Below are 19852 nucleotides of genomic sequence, written 5' to 3'. Positions count from 1 at the left end.
ATTTATATTTTTATGTCATTCGGCTGCAAGATGATGCGTGGGAATTTTTTTACGATTATCTTATGGTTACTTACTAAATTGTCACAGAAATTTTAGTGGCAGTTTCGTTTATTTATTGGTCCACCACATACATTTTTGCAAATCAAAGACCCATCTTTACGTCGTTTCCTCGAAATAACTTTCCAGAACTATTTCTGTGATTCTACTAGTAGTTCTAACAAATCAAGAATTGCATTGGACTATTGCCACAGCATTATTTTATCGCGTTGTTGTTACAAGCTTGCAAATATTCACCTAGTAACCACAAGGTTTTTTTTAAACAAAACTACAGTTTGTAAAGGTTAAAGATAGAGAGCCCACTTACCACAAATAAAATTCTTATCACGGCCTAAACCGGTGATTTTAACTTTGACCTAAATGAAAAGTCGATTCTATATCAATCGAAAGAGCAGATTGAAGTGTATGAGTGGACCAAATCTGGCATCTATAAGTTAGAATAGATAGAAAAAAACGAAAATATTATATTTTTTAGCTCTTTGAGTCATTTTTTTTTTCGAAAAAATCAACTTTTGAGTTTGAGATAAGGAATAAGTAAGAGTGGATTTTTAGCAAAAAAATGCAAGAGAAACAATGCCGCAAACTGTATTTTTGTATCTGACGTTGTTCCGGAGATATCGAGCAATAAATATTCCAGAATTTTTGTCCTCTGGTGACAACTCGAAACTTCAATCGTTTCTAATTCAGTTATTTATTGACGTACGGTACAAATTTGCACAGTTTTAGATTCTGCTTGAAATTCTGCGTTAAATGAGCACCAATAACCTCAAGGTGCTTTACAAATAAATGAGATATTAACTAAATTAGGTTTTCAAATGGTATTTTCTGGGTCATGTTTAACCAACTGTTTTGGTGCGAAATTGACGTTTAATAACTTTGAGTTGTACATCAACTAAAAGAACAGCTCGAGATCTACCAACTGACCCAATCTCAGATTGGTAGGTCAAATACAAGTTGTTTATAAATGTTTCTAGCATCAAGGGTGGCTATGAAATGTTAAAGAAATTTGTCGCTCATTATAAATGTGAGTTTAGATTTTTCAACTGACATTCGTAGTTAACCTCAATCATAAAGCAAAGTAAGTTTTGAGAAGAAAACTGTTCTAATTGTGGTTTAAAACCTAAAAATCAAAAATTTGGACACAAAACCGTAACTGAAACGTCGTTGAGGTAAGTAACGTTATAAATAATTTTCAAGATAGTTATATTCACTATCAAAACAAAGCGGCAAAGTAGAACACGACAGGAATTCCAGAGCCACCTTCAATGCTAGAAACATTTATAAACACCTTGTAGTTTAGGACTGGCGGTCAAAAAAACAAAAATTTAAAATTTTTCATTGTTTAAATCGAATTTTTTTTACATAACAAAATCGACTATTGATGGCGAAGACCGCATCATTTTATCTGTCGTTGTTCCGGAGATACTGAGCACTAAATATTCCGGAGCTTCAAAGTTTTTGTCCTCTAGTGGCATCCCATAATTTTAATCGTTTCTAATCCAGTTATTTGTTGAGGTAGATTACAAATGTACAAATTTTTAGATTCTAAGTAAAATTCTGCGTTAAATGAGCACCAATAACTTGAGTTTACTTCACAAATAAACGAGGTAGGATTGATCGAATTAGATTTTCAGAGAGTTTTTTCGGAGGTCATTTTAAACAAACTTTTGCGATGCGAAAATGACGTTTAACACTTAGCTCGAGATCTATCAACTGGCCAAATTTCAGATCGGTGGGTCAAATAGTTTATGAGTGGCGGTCAAAGAAGCAAAAATTCAGAAATGTTCATCGTATGAGTCGGAATTTTTTTTCAACAGATCGGCTATCGAATTTTGGATAACTGAGAGCGTATTCTATGCAACAAAAACGCGAGGAAAACGATGGCAACGACTACATATTTCTATCTGTTGTTGTTCTTAAGATATTGAGCCCTAAATCTTCCGGAGCTGCAAATTTTTTTCCATTTGGAAAACCCAAAACTTCAAACGTATTTAATTCGATTATTTGTTGACTACGTTTAAAATCCGCACAGTTTTGGATTCTGCATGAAATTCTGCGTTAAATGAGCACAAGTAACTTGAGTTTGCTTCACAAATAAACGAGACATTGACAGAATTTGGTTTACAGTGGGACTTTTCGGAATCATTTTTAACAAATTTTTTTTCAGTGCGAAAATAAATTTTGGTATCTTTGAGTTATACATCAGTCGAAAGAGCAGCTCTAAATCTATCAACTGGTCAAATCTTAGATCAGTAGTTAAAATAGTTTGCGAGTAGCGATTAAAAAACCAAAAATTTAAAATTTGATATGGAGCATTAAACATTTCGGAAGTAAAAATTTACGGTTCGAAACTTTAGGCGCTTCTAATTCAGTTATTTCTTGAGGTAGGAAAAAAATTAGCACAGTTTTGGATTCTGCGTGAAATTCTGCGTAAAATGAGCCAAAACAACAAAACATGGCTTCAAAAACAAACGAAATATCGACCGAAATAGATTTACATAGTTTTCAAATTTTTGAATTTGGAATGGGTAAGTCTGAATTTTTATCAAAGAAGATTTCCAAACAGCGATGGCTGTACCTTTCTAATTATCCTACTTTTGAAGGTATCATGTTTTGAAAATGCCGCATTTTCCAAAAATTTACGCTTTTCTGCAATTTGGCAGCACGCAGTAGTGCAAATTTTGCTTGCGACATTCCCATTCATTAAACTCTGCAAGTTCATTGTCAAATCCGACGTCAATTTTGCTATTGAAATTGAAACTGAAACCACGCCAGCACTGCTTGACCCAAAGCGCAAAACTCTCCGTCCTGCTCGCGTCCTCTTTCACAAGAAGTAAAAATTGCAACTACTTTTGCAATCACGCCACGAGCTTCTTCTCGTCTAAACAGAACCACCACAAACAAGCGTCGGCACCTATTAGACTGGAAATAGGGTAAAACGTCACACCACGTCAATACGAGCCTCCACGGTCCGGTAACCCGAACGGAACAAAGATTGCCAGATTTGACCCCCCTTTCTCGGGTCAAGACGATTTCGATCAAGACCCAAAGTGCGTCGATAACACGACTCCATATAAACGTGCAGAGGAGAAGAAATCTGACCAGTGCGCGCGAAACATGTGCCGTTGCCACCAAACTAATCACGATCGATTGAGTTGGTAAAAGAAAATCGAAGAAAAACAAAAGTACGTATTTTTGAGGAGAAGGAGAGGGTCGCGAGTGGCTTCTTGCGGCGCGCTTTTGAGTGGTTTAGATGGTTTAGATGTTGAAATGAAGAAACAAGAGATTTTTTTTCTTCCAGTGAAGACTTGCGAGAGTATGGCGAGTGCCCCACGACTTCTCCTAAGGGCCCTCCGCATCTACTGGAAGGCCATCTTCGTGGTGGTGTATCCCTTGGTGCTCCTTCCGATCTTCCTCCACAACAATGTGGCAGCGCTTCGTTGCCTCTACGTGGTCCTCCTCATGGCCGGGTACTGGGTCTTCGAAGCTCTACCTCTACCAGTAACATCCCTCATTCCCATGGTCTTGTTCCCATTGATGGGCATCTTGGATTCGGACCGCACCTCCCTCTGCTATCTCAAAGAAACGAACATGATGTTCGTCGGAGGCTTGGTAATTGCGATCGCTGTGGAGTACTGCAATTTACATACAAGAGTGGCCCTGCATGTTATCCAAATGGTGAGTTGGTACTCAAGCCAAGACGAAAACTTTTCTGTTTTTTCCCAAGGTGGGCTGCAGCCCCCGGAGACTCAACTTCGGTCTAGTCACAGTGACAATGTTCGTCTCCATGTGGATATCCAACACAGCGGCTACGGCGATGATGATTCCCATCATCGAAGCGACTTTGAAAGAACTAGAGACGCAAGGAATTGGTGAAATGTACGAAAACAATTCTTTGGAAGATGGCAAAGTTGAACCTCATCCAGACACTGAGAACAAACGACCGACGAAGACAACAATGTGCTATTTTATCAGTACCGCATATGCTGCCAGTATTGGGGGAATGGGCTGTATAGTTGGTAGTGGTACCAACTTAACTTTCAAGGGGATTTACGAGACGAGATTCCCCGACAGCCCTGGAGTAGGTAAATATCATAGAATAAGACAGTTCTACCAACGTTCAAAAAATGAACAATGGTACTACAAATGAATGTTAATCGGTGCGAACTGGTTGTAATTATGGTCGAGTCATAAATTAATTGTTCTTTCGTGCAAACTCATTTAGATATGGGTCATTTAACTTTAACAAAAGAGAAATTAAATGGAAAAACGTTATTGCAGCTGTTCCGATAATTGAATTTTTGTCGTAAAATTTCTGTTGAATATTCAGTTTGCTACAGACTTTTCTACTTTCTGTTTGCTTTATTCATTTCCGTTTTTCGATGGAATTATTTTCTCATTCTCTGATTCTTCTCATAAAATAAATGTGGTCTTTATAATGATTGTGGAAATGAAACATTGCACATAAAACTAAAAATAGAACTTGGTACTCTACGATCTATTTATAAACAGATTAACACTTGCTAATGAAGTCATAATTGGTTCATTTCAGGATCTTAAACTTTTCTAACACGCGATCTATTTTTACCGTACAAAAAATGGCCTTTGAAAAACCATAATATGTAACAGAGCTTACAAAAAATTATAATTTTATTATCTCTTTTAATAATATTTAATTAATGTCTTTCCCACGAAGATAACAATTACGTCTTATTAAAGCAGAAAAAAATGTTAAAATTCTTGACAAGTTACGAAGAACAAGAAAAACATTAAACGAGCATCAAAACTGATGTTTACAAAAGTACGTGGGTTCTAAGAAAATATTATCTTAAAGTTATAAATAATATATGAAGCAGAAACTGTTACGTCTGTCTAAAAATATTTAGTCTATAAGCTGTCCCGTTTGAAAATGTCAATTTAACTTCCAGAGTTCGCCAAATGGATGTTCATCAACGTCCCCATGATGATCGTCATGATGTACCTCTCCCTCGTCTGGCTCCAAACCATCTTTATGGGTCTTTTCCGCCCCAACTCCCAGGACGCGAAAAAAATCCGCGTCGGCCAACAAGGCGAAGCTGTCGCTCGCAAACTCATCCGCAACAAAATCAAAGAAATGGGTCCCATGTCTTTCCACGAAGCCGCTGTAGCTGCCCTCTTCATCCTCTCGGTCCTTCTATGGTTCTTCCGAAAGCCCCAATTCATCACAGGCTGGGCCGAAATGATCACCCAACACAAAGTGAAAGATGCCACTGCTGCCTTAATTGTGGTCCTTCTACTTTTTATCGTCCCAGCTCGTCCGGACTTCTTGTATATTTTCAGTAAAGACGAAGCAAAGAGGCCGAAAGCCCCATCACAGGCTCTCATCACGTGGAAAGTTGTACAACAGAAATTGCCTTGGGGGTTGATCTTCCTCCTTGGAGGCGGTTTTGCTCTGGCTGAGGCGTCGAAGGAGAGTAAGATGAGCGAGTTGATAGCCCATCATCTCCATGGGATCGCCACGTTGCCGAAGTTTGCTGTGATGGCGATTTCGTGTCTTTTTGCGACGCTGTTGACGCAGTTTTCCAGTAATGTGGCTGTGGCGAACGTGTTGCTTCCGGTTTTGGCCGAGATGTCGAAGGTACGAGGAAGAACTTTTTACTCTTAATTTAACAATGAGTTTTAGGTTGGAAAGGTGCATCCATTGTACCTCATGTTGCCGACATCCCTCTGCTGCTCCTTCGCGTATTGTCTTCCGGTTTCGACGCCCCCAAACGCCATAGCAGCGGCTCCTTGCAACATGCCCTCCACGGAAATGTGCAAAGCGGGACTTGGGGTGGCAATAGTCAGTCTTCTGGTTCTTTTTGCCATCTTCCCATTTCTGGCGCCTGTGATTTACACGGATTTAGACACGTATCCAGGTTGGGTGGACACGTAAAGTACAAAATTTAAGACTGGCGAGATTTTCTCGGTCTATTGGTATTGTTAGTTTGTCGGTAAGGGAAATATATCAGCGCCGAAGACACGTGGTATTATTTTTGGATTATTGTTGACCTCACAGGGTAATTAACTCTGATGTAAACGTGTAATTGTTTTTAATTTGTTCAATGACGCTGTATTATATTTATAGTACGAATATTTAATAAACTGTACATATTTTTTATTGGAGTATTTTCATCGTTTGAATCATTTTTTTTCCAATAAAATTGACTACTGAATTTTTTATATCTGACAGCGGATTCTATAAGAAAGAAAAGCGCGAGGAAACCGGTGACAAAGGTTGTATCTTTCTATCTGTCGTTGTTCCGAAGATATTGAGCGCTTATATTACAGGGGTTCAAAATTTTTGCCCTCTAAATTTCAATCGTTTCTAATCCAGTTATTTGTTGGGGTCGGTTAAAAATTTACACATTTTTAGATTCTGAGTAAAATTCTGCGTTAAATGAACTCCAATAACTTAAGTTTACTTCACAAATTTAAACAAACTTTTTCGATGCAAAAATGACGTTTAATACTTTGAATTATACATTAGTCAGAAAAGCAGCTCAAGATCTATCAACTGGTCAAATTTCAGATTGATAGGTCAAACAGTTTATGAGTGGCGGTCAAAGAAACAAAAATTTAGAAATTTTCATCGTATGAGATTTTTTTTCAACAAATTGCCATCGAATTTTGGATACCTGAGAAGGAATTCTAAGCAACAAACGAGCGAGAAAAATAATGGCGAAGACTGCATATTTCTATCTGTCGTTGTTCCGGAGATATTGAGCAGTAAATCTTCCGGAGCTTCAAATTTTTTTCCATCTGGAAACAACCCAAAATTTTAAACGCTTCTAATGCGATTATTAGTTTACGTACAATAAAAATCCGCACAGATTTGGATTCTGTGTAAAATTCTGCGTCAAATGAGCACAAATAATTTGAGTTTGCTTTACAAATAAACAAGGTATTGACAGAATTTGGTTTACAGTGGGTCTTTTCGGAATCATTTTTAACGAACTTTTTCAGTGCGTAAATGACTTTTGATATCTTTCAGTTATACATCAATCGAAAGAACAGCTCGAAATCTATCAACTGGCCAAATCTTAAATCAGTAGTTAAAATAGTTTACGAGTGGCGATCAAAAATTCAAAATTTGATATGGAGCATTAAACATTTCGGAAGTAAAAATTTACGGTTCGAAACTTTAAGCGCTTCGAATTCAGTTGTTTGTTGACGTACGAGAAAAATTAACACAGTTTTGGATTCTGCGTGAAATTCTGCGTAAAATGAGCCAAAACAACAAAAGATGGCTTCAAAATTAAACGAGATATCGACCGAAATAGAATCATATAATTTTCGAATTTTCGAATATAGAATGGGTAAGTCTGAATTTTTACCAAAGAAGGTTCGCGAAAAGCGATGGCTGAACCTTTCTAATTATCCTACTTCTAGAGGTATCAGTTTGTCGGTAAGGGAAATATATCATCGCCGATTATTTTTGGATTATTTTTGACCTCACAGGGTAATTAACTCTGATGTAAACGTGTAATTGTTTTTAATTTGTTCAATGACGCTGTATTATATTTATAGTGCGAATATTTAATAAACTGTACATATTTTTTATTGGAGTATTTATTTAAAGTTGAAGCAACCTTAGAGTCAATTTTCATATGCAAAGTTGGCTTCGTTTTTCCAAAAAAGTGACACTTCCAAAATGGCGTGTTCTTGTGCACTAATTGCTCGTAATGCGAGAATCTACTGGAAGACCATCTTCGTTATCGTGTACCCGATCATCCTCCTGCCGATTTTTGTCTTCGACAATGTCGTCCACATGCGCTGCTTATACGTCGTGGCTTTGATGGGTGGATTGTGGGTTTTTGAAGTTCTTCCTCTAGCAATAACGTCCTTGATTCCCCTCGTCCTATTTCCGACGATGGGCATCTTGAGCACTAAGAAGACTTCGCTGAGTTACTTCAAAGAAGCCAATATGATGTTCGTCGGAGGTTTGATTGTAGCCCTGGCCGTGGAAAGTTGCAATCTTCACGTGAGAATTTCTTTGCATGTCATCAAACTGGTAAGTTGGTGGTTGAATGGTTATAACGCTTGGATTAGATCGGTTGCAGCTTCCGGCGGTTGAACTTCGGCCTGGTGACTTTGACCATGTTGGTTTCAATGTGGATTTCTAACACTGCTGCCACGGCGATGATGATTCCAATTATTGACGCTGTTTTGACCGAACTCGAAGCGCAAGGTATGGGGAGGAAGTGGGAACCTGAAGAAGACCCGGCGGCGGAAGTGGATCCTATGGCCAGACGCCCGACCAACGTCGCCATGTGCTTCTATATAAGTACCGCTTACGCCGCGGGTATTGGTGGTCTTGGTTGTGTTGTTGGCAGTGGTACCAACTTGGTACTCAAAGGGATTTACGAAGGTCTATTCCCGGACAGTCCTGGGGTTGAGTTCAACAGTTGGCTCTTTTGTAATTTTCCTCTTATGTTGGCCATCATGTACCCATCTTGGATATGGCTCCAATTTTGGTTCATGGGTCTTTGCAGACCGCATTCCAAAGACGCCGAAGCTATCGATGTCGGTGAGGAAGGAAATCAGATAACCAGAAAAGTCCTCTCTGATAAACTGACCGCTCTGGGACCGTTAAGCGCTCATGAGATACAAGTGGGCATCTTGTTCATCATCGTGGTCTTACTGTGGTTCTTCCGAAGCCCGGGATTTATGCCAGGGTGGCCAAAGTTACTAACCAAAACACCCGTAAGATTTCACATAAATACACAATTTCTTCTCATTTTTGTAAGGTTGGAGATTCGACTGCTGCCATGATCGTCGTCGTCTTGTTTTTCGTTTTTCCCGCTAAATGGGACTTCATCCACATGTTTAGCAATGACGAAACCTTAAGACCATCGTATCCATCTCCCCCGCTCATCACCTGGCGCTTCATCCAGCAGAAAATGCATTGGGGTCTAATTTTTCTTCTTGGAGGCGGTTTTGCGTTGGCTGATGGAATTGGAGCCAGTCGTATGGGAGACTGGGTCGCTGTCAAACTCGAAGGAGTTACCGCACTCGAACCAATGGTCATTATGATCATCATCTGTCTGATTATAATGGTAGTGACCCAGTTTACGAGCAATGCGGCTATTGCTAACATTTTGCTGCCAGTAGTTGCCAGTATTTGTAGAGTAAGATTGAAGAGTTTGTGATGGAAATACACTATAGCTTATTTGTAGAAAGCAAGAATTCATCCGATGTATTTGATGATGCCGGTGGGCCTAACGTGCTCTTTTGCATTCTGTCTTCCAGTTTCTACGCCTCCAAATGCAATAGCAGCAGCTCCGTGCAACATGAGAAGTTTGGAGATGATTAAATGTGCTTCGGGTCTTCAAGTTATTTCGTTTGCAATGCTCCTGGCTATTTTCCCTTGGCTGGGTTCAATTATTTGGGATTTTTCAACGTTTCCAAGCTGGGCCGAAGCTCCTTCTGAGAATTCTACAGCTCACTAACTTTTTATACCATTCACGTTTTGCTTGATTTATGTTCTTATGTTTATGTAACTTTATATTTATTGAATAAAGTTTTTTTTTGTTCTTTTCTGCATTTTGCTGATAGGGTAAGCCTAAGCTCGTGTTATTATTTTTCTACAACTGCTCAACTATTGTGTCAATAGGTGAACAAAAAATAACACCGAAAGTTTAATATATGGAAAAATAAGTTGCATTTGGCCATTTATCCCCGTTGAGCTGGGTGAGTTGGCCAATGTAAAAAGGGAGAGTTTACAATAGTGATTAATAGTAAAATAGTACATATGAAAACAGCTTCAACTTCCAAACTTTTTCATAAAACAACTAATAATGACCAGTTAATGGTCACTTCTTTGTTTTTTTTTTAAATGCAGTTTTACCATAATTTTCGCATGTGTTTCTCAAACTTTTTTCACTATAATTTCCACGATTTGTGTTTCGCCTTTTGTACTCTGTTGGCATGATTTCACAATTATTTGTTAGAAATAAAATCAATCTGTGAAATATTAGTGCTCAGTGATCCCTACCGCATTGGTAGCCATATATTCCAAAACCAAAAGAAATACCTAGCCACCACATAAAATAAAACCCCTGCTTTATTACACAAAAATATTATGATCCAAAACTTGTACCGTTTTATTTTGGCCGCCACTGTACCATCAAATTTGTTTTTTTTATTTGGTTTACTGAGAATGAAAAACTTCTTTTTTACTTTAGGTCGACTTTAATAAAATATTAACACTATTCTTTACACTTTTTATTCTTGGTTCGTTGGGGACCCATAAACACCTCTAAATCGTAAAAAGCAGTTTTACTGTACGAAAAATACTCCTTATTTTGGTACTGGCATCCTGATTCGTTAACTACCTTACTCTTCTCGCAGTCAACTATATCCACAAGTTCAAAGATATCTAAAATCTAAAAAAATTAAAAAAGAGAAAACATTTTGAAAACAACCTTTGTTTTTTTCTTTAGGAGGTTCAACTGTCTTGGAGATTTTTGACAAAGAACGCTGCCATCTTACTTTTGCCAACAGTGGAGACTGATTGATCTGTAGATACGATTTACAACGTTTCTGTGGTTGGTTAGAAGGTTCCTGAATCCGCTTGCGGTCTTCAAGGCTGCTGCACTTCTTTTTTCCGTAAGGATCTTGTTTCTTCTTTTCGTAAAAATTTTCCTTTTTCTTCCCACAAGGATTTTCTTTCATCTTGCCGCTAAAGTTGCCCTTCATTTGGGGGCAAGGATTTATTTTTTTCTTTGAGCCGCCAGAGCCTCCATTGGTTTGTGGGCACGGATCTATTTTTGTTTTTGAGCCGCGAGAGTCTTCATTACTTTGAGGGCACGGATGTATTTGCTTCTTGGAGCCGCGAGAGTTTTGTCCTTTCCCTCCACTATTTTGAGGACAAGGTTCTATTTTCTTCTTTGAGCCGCGAGAGTTTTGTCCTTTTCCTCCACTATTTTGAGGACAAGGTTCTATTTTCTTCTTTGAGCCGCGAGAGTTTTGTCCTTTTCCTCCACTATTTTGAGGACAAGGTTCTATTTTCTTCTTTGAGCCGCGAGAATTTTGTCCTTTTCCTCCACTATTTTGAGGACAAGGTTCTATTTTCTTCTTTGAGCCGCGAGAGTTTTGTCCTTTTCCTCCACTATTTTGAGGACAAGGTTCTATTTTCTTTTTTGAGCCGCGAGAGTTTTGTCCTTTCCCTCCACTATTTTGAGGACAAGGTTCTATTTTCGTCTTTGAGCCCCGAGAGTTTTGTCCTTTCCTTCCACTATTTTGAGGACAAGGTTCTATTTTCGTCTTTGAGCCCCGAGAGTTTTGTCCTTTCCCTCCACTATTTTGAGGACAAGGTTCTATTTTCATTTGTGAACCGCGAGAGTTTTGTCCTTTGCTTCCACTCCTTTGGGGGCAAGGTTCTATTTTACTCTTTGAGCCGGAAGAGTTTCCTGCGTTTTTCTTCGCACAAGGATCTTGTTTTTTCTTTGCGCAAGGATCTTCCTTCTTCTTCGCGCAAGGGTCTTGTTTCTTCTTCGCACAAGGGTCTTGTTTTTTCTTTGCGCAAGGGTCTTGTTTCTTCTTCGCACAGGGATCTTGTTTCTTCTTTGCGCAAGGGTCTTTCTTCTTGTCACCAGGATTTTCCTTCCTTTTGCAGGGATCGTAAGGGCCTTTATTTTTGGACCCAGACGCATTACAATAACACGAATCTTTTAACTTAGAATAGTACACCTCCAGATTAGAAAGAATCTTGAACTTATCTTCAGTTACTTCTTTCGAGCTCCAAAGGAACGAATTATTGAACCCCACCATAAATTTCTGCATCCATTCGATTTGATCGGAAACCAGAGAATCCGCATAAGGATTGACTTGAAACGGTGGAGGTTTTGTTGCCTTTTCGGTAACTTTCTTCATGGTTTCTCCCGCTTTCTTACATTCTTCTAGCGCTTTTTCGTAGATGCTGGTGCGATGGAACGTAGACTTGGGCGATGCAGGAGCTTCATGGAGGCCCCTTCTGACCAAAGAACTGGGAATTTTAAAAATCCGGCCTAAATTCGAAAGGAAATTCATGATGAAAATTTTGTACAAAAAATTTTGACAGAGTTGAAAGAGGAGTTGCTATGAATACAAAATTACGCCTTCTATTATTCATTTTGATCTCGCTTAAAACTTTTTTATTTCGGAGTCTTCAGAAATAAAACACGTGTCGTACTTTAGATTGTTTTTAATTGAAAATTGGGGCCTCCGCTACCATTTTGAGCAGCAAGAATTCACATTAGTCCAACAGACCGGCCCAACTGGCTTCACGCAGCAAGGATCGATTTTCTTCTGACAGCAAGGATTTGCTTTCTTGGGGGGGCAGCAAGTATCAGCAGTACTCCTTTTAGGAGGCGGGCAGCAGCAAGGCTGCTCTTTCTTCTTACAGCAAGGAACAACTTTCTTCTGACAACAAGGGTCAACTTTCTTCTTACAGCAAGGATCAACTCTCTTCTTTTTTGGGCAAGGATCCACTTGCTTACTACAGCAGCAAGGTTGTTGGGTCTTACATGGGTCAACTTTCTGGCAAGGATTTTTCTTTTTGCACGGAACGGTTTTCTGACTTCGTTGGCAATTCTTCTTTGTAGGGCAGCATGGATCGTTTTCACAGTAACACGGACCTTTCCTCGTGTTTGGGTTACAGCATGGTTGGCGTCTTGCAGGAATCTTGCATGGATTGAGGTTACATTGTGGAGGTCCTCTTTGACAATTCATGGCTTGTCCGGTTCTTTTGCATTCTTCTAGTGGTTCATGGAAGTGGTGTCGTTGGGGGCGATAAACGGAAAATTTTGAAAGAGGTCTAAACTGTCGTGAAATTTGTCAGGTCAAACGGGAGTTGCCATGGAGAGCTTGAAGGGCCTTCTATTTTATTTCAACTTTTTTTTTAATATTGTTCTTTCTTCTTTCATTCTCTTTAGTTTCTTCTCGATGAACCAAACAGGTGTCAGGTAAAAGAAAAACCGTTAAGGACTTCTATTTTATTCTAATCAATCCAAGAAGTTACAAAAATACTCAATATGAAAAACAAACTAACTAACAAAGAAACTCATAGATTTTTGGTAACATACATGCAAATACTACCTACAAACAACAAATTTAATAGATCTAAAAAGAAGAATCCGTTATTGCTTCTTCTCAAAGAACACTTGATAGAAAACCCAATCTTCGAGGAACGACGGGATGAAAGCATGCGACGTGGTAAACTTGACCGCCGGCTGCAACTTCATCAGCTGTTTTTCGTACATCTTCAAGGCGTCACAAGCTGCAGATCCAATCACATGAGTCATAAATTTCCCATTAGGTTTGAGGATCTTGAACGACATCTGAAGAATCTTGTTGATGAAGTCCCACAGTTCACCAGTTGGGGTTTCAGAAAGAGGAACGTCCGTCAAGTCGCCGAAGACATAATCGAACTTTCTTCCTTCTTTGATGTATTGCTCGACGGCTTTGATGCAATCGCCGACGATGACCTAGAATAGAAAAATAAGAAAGAGTGGTGAAAGCTTCGAAGAGTACTTGGTAGTTGGGTCCTTCCAGGTTGTCCAAGACGTCGCCGCAGATCGACCTCATGTGCTTCGCGCACGCTTTCATGACGACGTCGTCGATTTCAAGCATGATGACTTCCTTTGGTTTCTCTTTTAAGAGTTCGTAGAGAAGAGCGCCGTCGCCTCCGCCGAGGATCACAATTTCTTTGTCTTTGTAGTCTTCGATTCCTCGTCCCATTAGTGTCTCGGTGTAGATCAGATCAGCCTCAGAGATATCTACAACTCGACTTAAGTATTGGAGTTAAGGCACAACAATATTTACTTTGTAGATCATCAAGTACCAACATATTCCCCAAGCTCTTGGAATGAACAATTTGTATCTTCTGATACGGAGTGCGTTCCTCGAACACCAACTCATCAATGTCGTACTCTAACAACCGATCATCTACAAGAAAACTCCCATAAGTCCGACGACTAACTCCTCGTCAAAATGGTGAAAGAAGGTGAGCGTGCAAAAGCGTCTCTTCGCATCGAAACTAGCTTTTTACGAACCTGAACTGGGGTAGTACCTCTTGAAAGTGCCCCTCTTGATAGGCACCAAACATTGGCTTCTTTGGATTGCGACGACACGCTCTGTTATGTCCCGATTAATTCCCTTGCAACGCTAAAAATTTGCATGCATCAAAACATAAAAAAAGCCTTGCTTGAACGGGGGACAAGCCATACGATAAAAAAATTAAAAGACTAGATGACAAGCAAATGGGAGTACCTAAATGTCTCGAAATGGCGGTACTCGGAAAAGGGGGCCATTGCAACCGGTGGCAAGAGGGGAGATCAACAACGGTGAAGATAAGAAAACAAAATATGCAGAAATTGTATTTGTTTTTCTCTAATTCTTTTATCTCTTTCTCCCGTTTTTATTACATTTATTTCAATTCCTCATTCTTATTTATCGTTCTTCGTTCGTTTATCGTTCTTTGATCATAACTGTTTTGTTTTTTTAGTTTTCTTAGGTATTCTATTTGACTCTTCTCAGGTCTCTTATTTAGCTTCTTTAACTGTTTATACACCGTATTTCAAAATGATTCTTGTTGTGCCGCTCGCACTGTGGCAATTGTCAAACGTCAAAATTGTAAAAAGCAAGAAATATAAACAACAAACCGCAAAATTAGACAGAGACTGAGTCAGTTTTATCCCTTTAGCAGTTGAATTGTCCTCGTAACCCCTATTTTTGAAGAGTATGTTGAGGTTATGCAATCAACGTTCTAATCATTATCTGCGTAAAGCGGCATTTTTTAATTTACATCGAAAAGCACTAGATGAAAATCATTTTGAAATACCGAGTATTTTCTTATTCTTTACATTCTTTCGAATTCCTTTATCGCTATGAATTCTTTACCTTCTTTCTAGTTTTTTAATTCCTTCGACTCTTTGAATTAATCAAAATTCTTTATCGTTCTTAGCCCTCGCAATTTTGAAAAAAAGTGGAAATTGACCCACTTTCGCTACTTTTTCTAAATTCAATTTATTAAGTGAACAAGATATTTCTGTATAGCAAAAAATTATGAGAAAAAATGTTTGCAACTGTACACACCAAGACAGTTCAAATCCATGCCTAATATGTTCATAATAAAAACTCAAAAAGAACACAATATGAAGTTATGATTATGAAACATTTAATAGTTTAATTTTAGTCCCTTAGATTATTACATCACAAGCAAAAACAATGAAACAAAAAATGAATGATGAAACGAGGTTATCTTCACCGCAGTAAAATTATAAGTTTTTTAATTACGAAAGAAGCTATATTTTGTACACATAAAAAAATAGGTTAGATAAATGTGCTACAAATTGTTTATAAATGTTACTAGCATCAAGGGTGGCTATGAAATGTCAAAGAAAGTTGCCGCTCATTATAAATGTGGGTTTAGATTCTTTCAACCGACATTTGTAGTTAACCTCAATCATGGAGCAAAAAAGTTTGGGAAAAAAACTGTTCTACTTATGATTTGAAACCAAAAAATCAAAAAACGTCGTTGACGTAAGTGACAATATGAATAATTTTCAAAATAGGTAGTTATATTCACTATGAAAACAATGCGGCAAATAGCGCCACCCTTGATGCTAGAAACATTTATAAACACCTTGTATAATCTAACTTAAACCGAATTGAAAAAGTGGTAAATCTTTGACGTTTTGAGTTAAGCAGTGCTACCAACATAGTTCAAATTTCCGAGTCGGCTGTGCTAATAAAGATAGACAACCAAGTATACACCGCTCCAAACCTTGAGGATTTCGCTAATTTTTAAAATTAGAATCGTTTGATCAATCAATAGGAAGTTATGCGAAAGCCAACAAAATATAGCAACTTTTATTGAACCACATGAGTGTTGAATGCGACCAACTCCGTTTTATTCAAGTGTCTTTAAAGCGTGTTGAAATGGCCCCACCTACATACCCTTTATTCCTAAAACTAGTTCGAACCTGAGCTAAGAATATACACATCAATGTGTGTCCCTCTCTTAATTGGAGGAAGCAGTTTAGATCGGTAACAATTTAAAACGATTCGTAATTTCTGCTCTAAAACTTTGGTCCGCTGTAAAAAAATGTTACCAAGTACACTGTACAAAAGTCACACGATCACACTCTTCCGTTACCTCAAAACTCAATTGAGCCTCCTGAGTCTCCACTTTGAGATATTCGATGTTGAGAGTGATAAGTCCCGTCTTGAAAACCCGAAGAGTCGCCGAGACACCACCATCACTCGAATACAATTTCAGTAAATCTGTCTCGAATGGGATCGTGGTAAGGGTCTTGAGATTCGAGAGGTATTCGCGGAGGACGTTTTCGATATTTGAACACACAACTGACACTTGAGAATCATTTTTTACTGCGGACGGGTCCACTGAGAAGTCCAGGAGAATCGTGTGCACCGACATTGTGGATTTTACGGGATTAGGGGCAAAAAGTGCCGGTTTCACGACCTAACCACAAAAATGAGAATGTGTCAAAAGTGACAGTTGTGACAGATTGACAGATCGCACCAACTTGACAGGGTCAAGGTAACTAAATTGGTACGACTGCCAGTCACATGATTTATGTCAGTTTGAATGTTTTGAGACGTGGACTGGGATTATGGGGGAGTTTAAGAAGATTCTGGTGACGGGGGGCGCAGGGCTTGTTGGAAAAGCCATTCAGACTGTGGTGGAGGAGGAGAAGCGCCCCGACGAAACATGGGTTTTTGTCAGCAGCAAAGACGCCAATTTATGGTAAATTTATGATAACCCAAAGTCATTTTAAAGACAGTTTTTAGTGATCTCCAAGCCACCAAGCAACTGTTTGAGAGACACAAGCCCACGCATGTGATCCACTTGGCTGCCATGGTCGGGGGGTTGTTTCACAACATGTCTCACAACTTGGACTTCTTGGTAAGGCTCCCTTAACTTCACCAAAATCGCCGGTATTTACAATTTTAGCGAAACAATTTGGAAATGAACAGTAACGTCCTGCAAGTGAGCCACGAATTGGGGGTAAAAAAAGTCGTCTCCTGTCTTTCCACGTGCATTTTCCCCGACAAAACCACTTATCCGATCGACGAGACGATGATCCACAACGGGCCCCCTCATCCTTCAAATTTCGGTTACAGCTACGCCAAACGTATGATTGACGTTATGAACAGAGCCTACCATGAGCAACACGGGTGTCTCTTCACTTCAGTGGTCCCCTGTAACGTCTTTGGCCCCCATGATAACTACAATCTTGAGTCTAGTCACGTCATTCCCGGTCTAATTCGAAGACTACACGATGTGGTCGAGGCGGGGGGCTCCACGTTCACAGTCTTAGGCACCGGGAAGCCCCTCCGCCAGTTCATATACTCCTTAGACTTGGCGCGACTGTTTTTGTGGGTGCTGCGCGAGTACAATGAAGTGGACCCCATTATTTTATCTGGTGAGATGTGGTGAAAAAGTGGGGTTATGTCAACTTTTTTTTTTCAGTGGACGAGTCCGCGGAGGTCTCCATCAAACAATTGACGGAGGAGTTGGCGAAGGCTGTGGATTTTAAGGGGGAAATTGTCTTTGATGTCACTAAAGCTGACGGGCAGTACAAAAAAACCGCGAGCAATGCGAAGCTCCGGAAGTATTTACCGGACTTCCAGTTCACCCCGTTTCCGGTTGCGATAAAGGCAAGCGCGGATTGGTACAGAGCAAACGCCAAAACGGCCAGAAATTAATGTAAATCTAATTTTTTAAATAAATTTGTTGTGACTCTAACCACTTCCCGCCGCCATTTTCCTCCTAAAAAAACAAATGCCTCAAATGTCAAAGTGACACAAAAATGGCTTCCGAGAAAATTTAAAAAAAATGCGTAAAAATGTATCCATCGTTGGTGTTTTTCTTAGTTTTAAGTCTCCTTAGTTGTTTAAGATGTGAGTACGGTCTGGGGAGCCCCCATTGCCGCGTTGCAAGTGCTCGAAGTTTGAGGTTATGTAATTTTGCTTTTAGGTAATCCAAGCGAACTCAGCTTACAAATAATAAAATGCTCCGGTGATAACTTCACTCCTGTCTCTTCCGCGGTCGTGGAAGAAAGGGCAGGGGCGAATTTTTCCTTACTCTGTGATCTAGTGCCTTTCGAAACTAACAGAAATTTCTACGACTTTCAAGTAACATGGGTCAAGCAGCCAAGCGATTTAAGGTCAGTACCCCCTTGCGTTACCCCCAGTTGAGGGTTGTCTTCCAGATTTTGGCATGAACACGATAGCAATCGCACGCACGCGAGAAAAATGTACTCAGTCTCCCAGCCCAGTGAATTGAATAAGGCAGTCAAGCGCTTTGAGCCGGTGAAACCGGAAGACCGCGGAAAATACTACTGCGTCAGTTTAAAGTACAATTTGTTGGAATCCGTCGAGGTTATTGTGAGGGACGATAATCCGCCCCATAACGACCGGCCGATGATGCAAGAAACGATTTTTTGCAGCGATCAGATGTTTCAGTGCTCAAACGGCGTGTGTATAATCCATCATTACATCTGTGATGGGATCCCGGATTGTAAAGATGGGTCTGATGAGAGCCTGGAGACGTGCAATGGGGACCCTTGCAAAGACAAGCTGAAGTGTGACGATGGGCGGTGTATCCCGACGAGTTGGTGTTGCGACCGGCATCACGACCCCAACTGCACGGTGACCAACCGCCCCAAGTGCTGCCAGGACCTCTCTGATTGTATGGTAAGCAGTTCTGGCTCTGCTGGGTTATAATTATCAGTTGTAGCTTATGAAGAAATGGAGTATGGCACCCCCACGGTCTCCCAGAGCCACAACGGCGCACGCTATCTTTTCATCACAATCTGCACTCTCTGTATTCTCTTTGTTATTCTACTTTTCTTAGTTCTCGCCTCTCGCGTGGTGCTCATGGCGCGCAAAACCGACTTAAGTCACTCAGTGGCCACCCCTTCCACTATTGAAAACATTACTTTAAATAATCAATGCATTGTTTATCCATATCGCAATACGAGGTTACCTCCTACCAATCATATCATTGATAATTGTGATGTCTCTGATCCTCTTCTTTTCACTGAAGAGGACCAGCCACCTTCATATCTCGACGTTATTCATGCTCAAACCGATCGTTTGAATTTGAACGAGCCGCCGCCTCCTTACACAAGCCGAGAAGTTTTAAATGAAGATAGGAGTGGGACAGATGACTAACATTCCTTTCTTCTTGTATTATTGATATTAAGTTTTGGTCTGTTTTAGAGCCACTTCTACCACTCGTTTTTGCTATTTTAACATATTCCATTTAGTGAAGACTGCTTACATCTCCATCATGATTATGAAGTATTGTTCTGTAGGTTTAATTTTACTGCGTTTGTACTATATTATGTTAATCTGTATATAATACGATAGGAAGACAGTAGGAAGGTAGGCAGCTGTATCGAAACGACAATATTAGACTGTATTTTAAACTAGTACAAACTGATTTTATCAAAATTATATATTTTAGTAAATAAAAAAAAGTGGAAAAGCGAATCGGCGTTTTATTTCCCAGACTAAATAAATAAATTACGCGCCAGAGGGATGTTCTGAAATTAAATTAACCTTTAAACGTTACAACAAGGAAATTTACAGAATTTGATTCTAAAAGCCCCCACGGTGCGTGTTCTTTTGGTAAACATGTTACAAAAGGAACAATAGATTCTAATTTCACTTTATTTAAAGCTGTGACGTAACAGTGATGAAACATTCGTTCCATAACGTACACAAAAAAATTGTTAGCCTGGGGGTTACACCACGTCGCGTT

General features: G+C 39.5%; 5 protein-coding genes across 7 annotated transcripts; 4 read left to right on the top strand and 1 right to left on the bottom strand.

Annotated features, from left to right (window-relative positions):
- The first annotated feature begins 3054 nt into the window (after positions 1 to 3054).
- Positions 3055 to 6196, top strand: LOC148177581 (protein I'm not dead yet-like). The gene is given in 4 exon segments (XM_088031933.1): positions 3055 to 3242; positions 3359 to 3735; positions 3785 to 4142; positions 4986 to 6196. Coding segments are annotated over 4 exon segments (1722 nt in total). The 5' UTR covers positions 3055 to 3241; the 3' UTR covers positions 5972 to 6196.
- Positions 6197 to 7669: 1473 nt separating this feature from the next.
- LOC148177580 (protein I'm not dead yet-like) lies at positions 7670 to 9529 on the top strand. The gene is made up of 4 exons (XM_088032056.1): positions 7670 to 8089; positions 8128 to 8781; positions 8826 to 9206; positions 9255 to 9529. Exons 1-4 carry the CDS (start codon positions 7730 to 7732, stop codon positions 9525 to 9527), a joined length of 1668 nt encoding a protein of 555 aa, XP_087888182.1. The 5' UTR covers positions 7670 to 7729; the 3' UTR covers positions 9528 to 9529.
- Positions 9530 to 13037: 3508 nt separating this feature from the next.
- Positions 13038 to 16612, bottom strand: Sms (spermine synthase). 2 transcript variants are annotated; one of them, XM_088031989.1, is made up of 5 exons: positions 16217 to 16612; positions 16044 to 16155; positions 13882 to 14004; positions 13591 to 13835; positions 13038 to 13544 (listed from the first exon to the last, which is right to left on the bottom strand). In XM_088031989.1, the coding sequence occupies exons 1-5, from the start codon at positions 16496 to 16498 to the stop codon at positions 13197 to 13199; spliced, it is 1110 nt and encodes a 369-aa protein (XP_087888115.1). In that variant the 5' UTR covers positions 16499 to 16612; the 3' UTR covers positions 13038 to 13196. The 2 variants fall into 2 exon arrangements, with proteins under 2 accessions (XP_087888115.1, XP_087888114.1); XM_088031988.1 differs by lacking the exon at positions 16044 to 16155 and adding an exon at positions 14112 to 14223 and having other exon boundaries at positions 16217 to 16607.
- Positions 16613 to 16621: 9 nt separating this feature from the next.
- On the top strand, positions 16622 to 17833 carry Gmer (GDP-L-fucose synthase-like protein). Its single transcript, XM_088031999.1, has 4 exons — positions 16622 to 16828; positions 16873 to 16987; positions 17036 to 17507; positions 17555 to 17833. Exons 1-4 carry the CDS (start codon positions 16695 to 16697, stop codon positions 17788 to 17790), a joined length of 957 nt encoding a protein of 318 aa, XP_087888125.1. The 5' UTR covers positions 16622 to 16694; the 3' UTR covers positions 17791 to 17833.
- A 17-nt stretch (positions 17834 to 17850) lies between these two features.
- LOC148177577 (uncharacterized) lies at positions 17851 to 19581 on the top strand. 2 transcript variants are annotated; one of them, XM_088031984.1, is made up of 4 exons: positions 17851 to 17985; positions 18062 to 18251; positions 18297 to 18775; positions 18818 to 19581. In XM_088031984.1, exons 1-4 carry the CDS (start codon positions 17931 to 17933, stop codon positions 19258 to 19260), a joined length of 1167 nt encoding a protein of 388 aa, XP_087888110.1. In that variant the 5' UTR covers positions 17851 to 17930; the 3' UTR covers positions 19261 to 19581. The 2 variants fall into 2 exon arrangements, with proteins under 2 accessions (XP_087888110.1, XP_087888111.1); XM_088031985.1 differs by having other exon boundaries at positions 17852 to 17985; positions 18824 to 19581.
- Positions 19582 to 19852: the final 271 nt, after the last annotated feature.

The sequence above is a fragment of the Gnatocerus cornutus genome, chromosome 3 (genome assembly GCF_029298725.1).
Source record: "Gnatocerus cornutus isolate USDA-ARS CGAHR chromosome 3, icGnaCorn1.1, whole genome shotgun sequence".
Taxonomy (NCBI): domain Eukaryota; kingdom Metazoa; phylum Arthropoda; class Insecta; order Coleoptera; family Tenebrionidae; genus Gnatocerus; species Gnatocerus cornutus.
The sequence above is the reverse complement of the archived record's forward strand: the minus strand, read 5'-3'. Positions and strand labels throughout refer to the sequence as shown.

Excerpts from the sequence above, each read along its gene's own strand:
- LOC148177580 (XM_088032056.1), top strand. The coding sequence starts at position 7,730 with ATGGCGTGTTCTTGTGCACTAATTGCTCGTAATGCGAGAATCTACTGG. Across the intron at positions 8,090-8,127 it reads CTTTGCATGTCATCAAACTG|ATCGGTTGCAGCTTCCGGCG; the intron begins GTAAGTTGGTGG and ends CGCTTGGATTAG. Across the intron at positions 9,207-9,254 it reads TAGTTGCCAGTATTTGTAGA|AAAGCAAGAATTCATCCGAT; the intron begins GTAAGATTGAAG and ends GCTTATTTGTAG.
- Sms (XM_088031989.1), bottom strand. The coding sequence starts at position 16,498 with ATGTCGGTGCACACGATTCTCCTGGACTTCTCAGTGGACCCGTCCGCA. Across the intron at positions 14,005-16,043 it reads TGTGTATATTCTTAGCTCAG|ATGATCGGTTGTTAGAGTAC; the intron begins GTTCGAACTAGT and ends GTTTTCTTGTAG. Across the intron at positions 13,545-13,590 it reads TGGAAGGACCCAACTACCAA|GTCATCGTCGGCGATTGCAT; the intron begins GTACTCTTCGAA and ends TTTCTATTCTAG.
- Gmer (XM_088031999.1), top strand. The coding sequence starts at position 16,695 with ATGGGGGAGTTTAAGAAGATTCTGGTGACGGGGGGCGCAGGGCTTGTT. Across the intron at positions 16,829-16,872 it reads AGCAAAGACGCCAATTTATG|TGATCTCCAAGCCACCAAGC; the intron begins GTAAATTTATGA and ends GACAGTTTTTAG. Across the intron at positions 16,988-17,035 it reads CTCACAACTTGGACTTCTTG|CGAAACAATTTGGAAATGAA; the intron begins GTAAGGCTCCCT and ends TTACAATTTTAG.
- LOC148177577 (XM_088031984.1), top strand. The coding sequence starts at position 17,931 with ATGTATCCATCGTTGGTGTTTTTCTTAGTTTTAAGTCTCCTTAGTTGT. Across the intron at positions 17,986-18,061 it reads TCTCCTTAGTTGTTTAAGAT|GTAATCCAAGCGAACTCAGC; the intron begins GTGAGTACGGTC and ends TTTTGCTTTTAG. Across the intron at positions 18,252-18,296 it reads AAGCAGCCAAGCGATTTAAG|ATTTTGGCATGAACACGATA; the intron begins GTCAGTACCCCC and ends GTTGTCTTCCAG.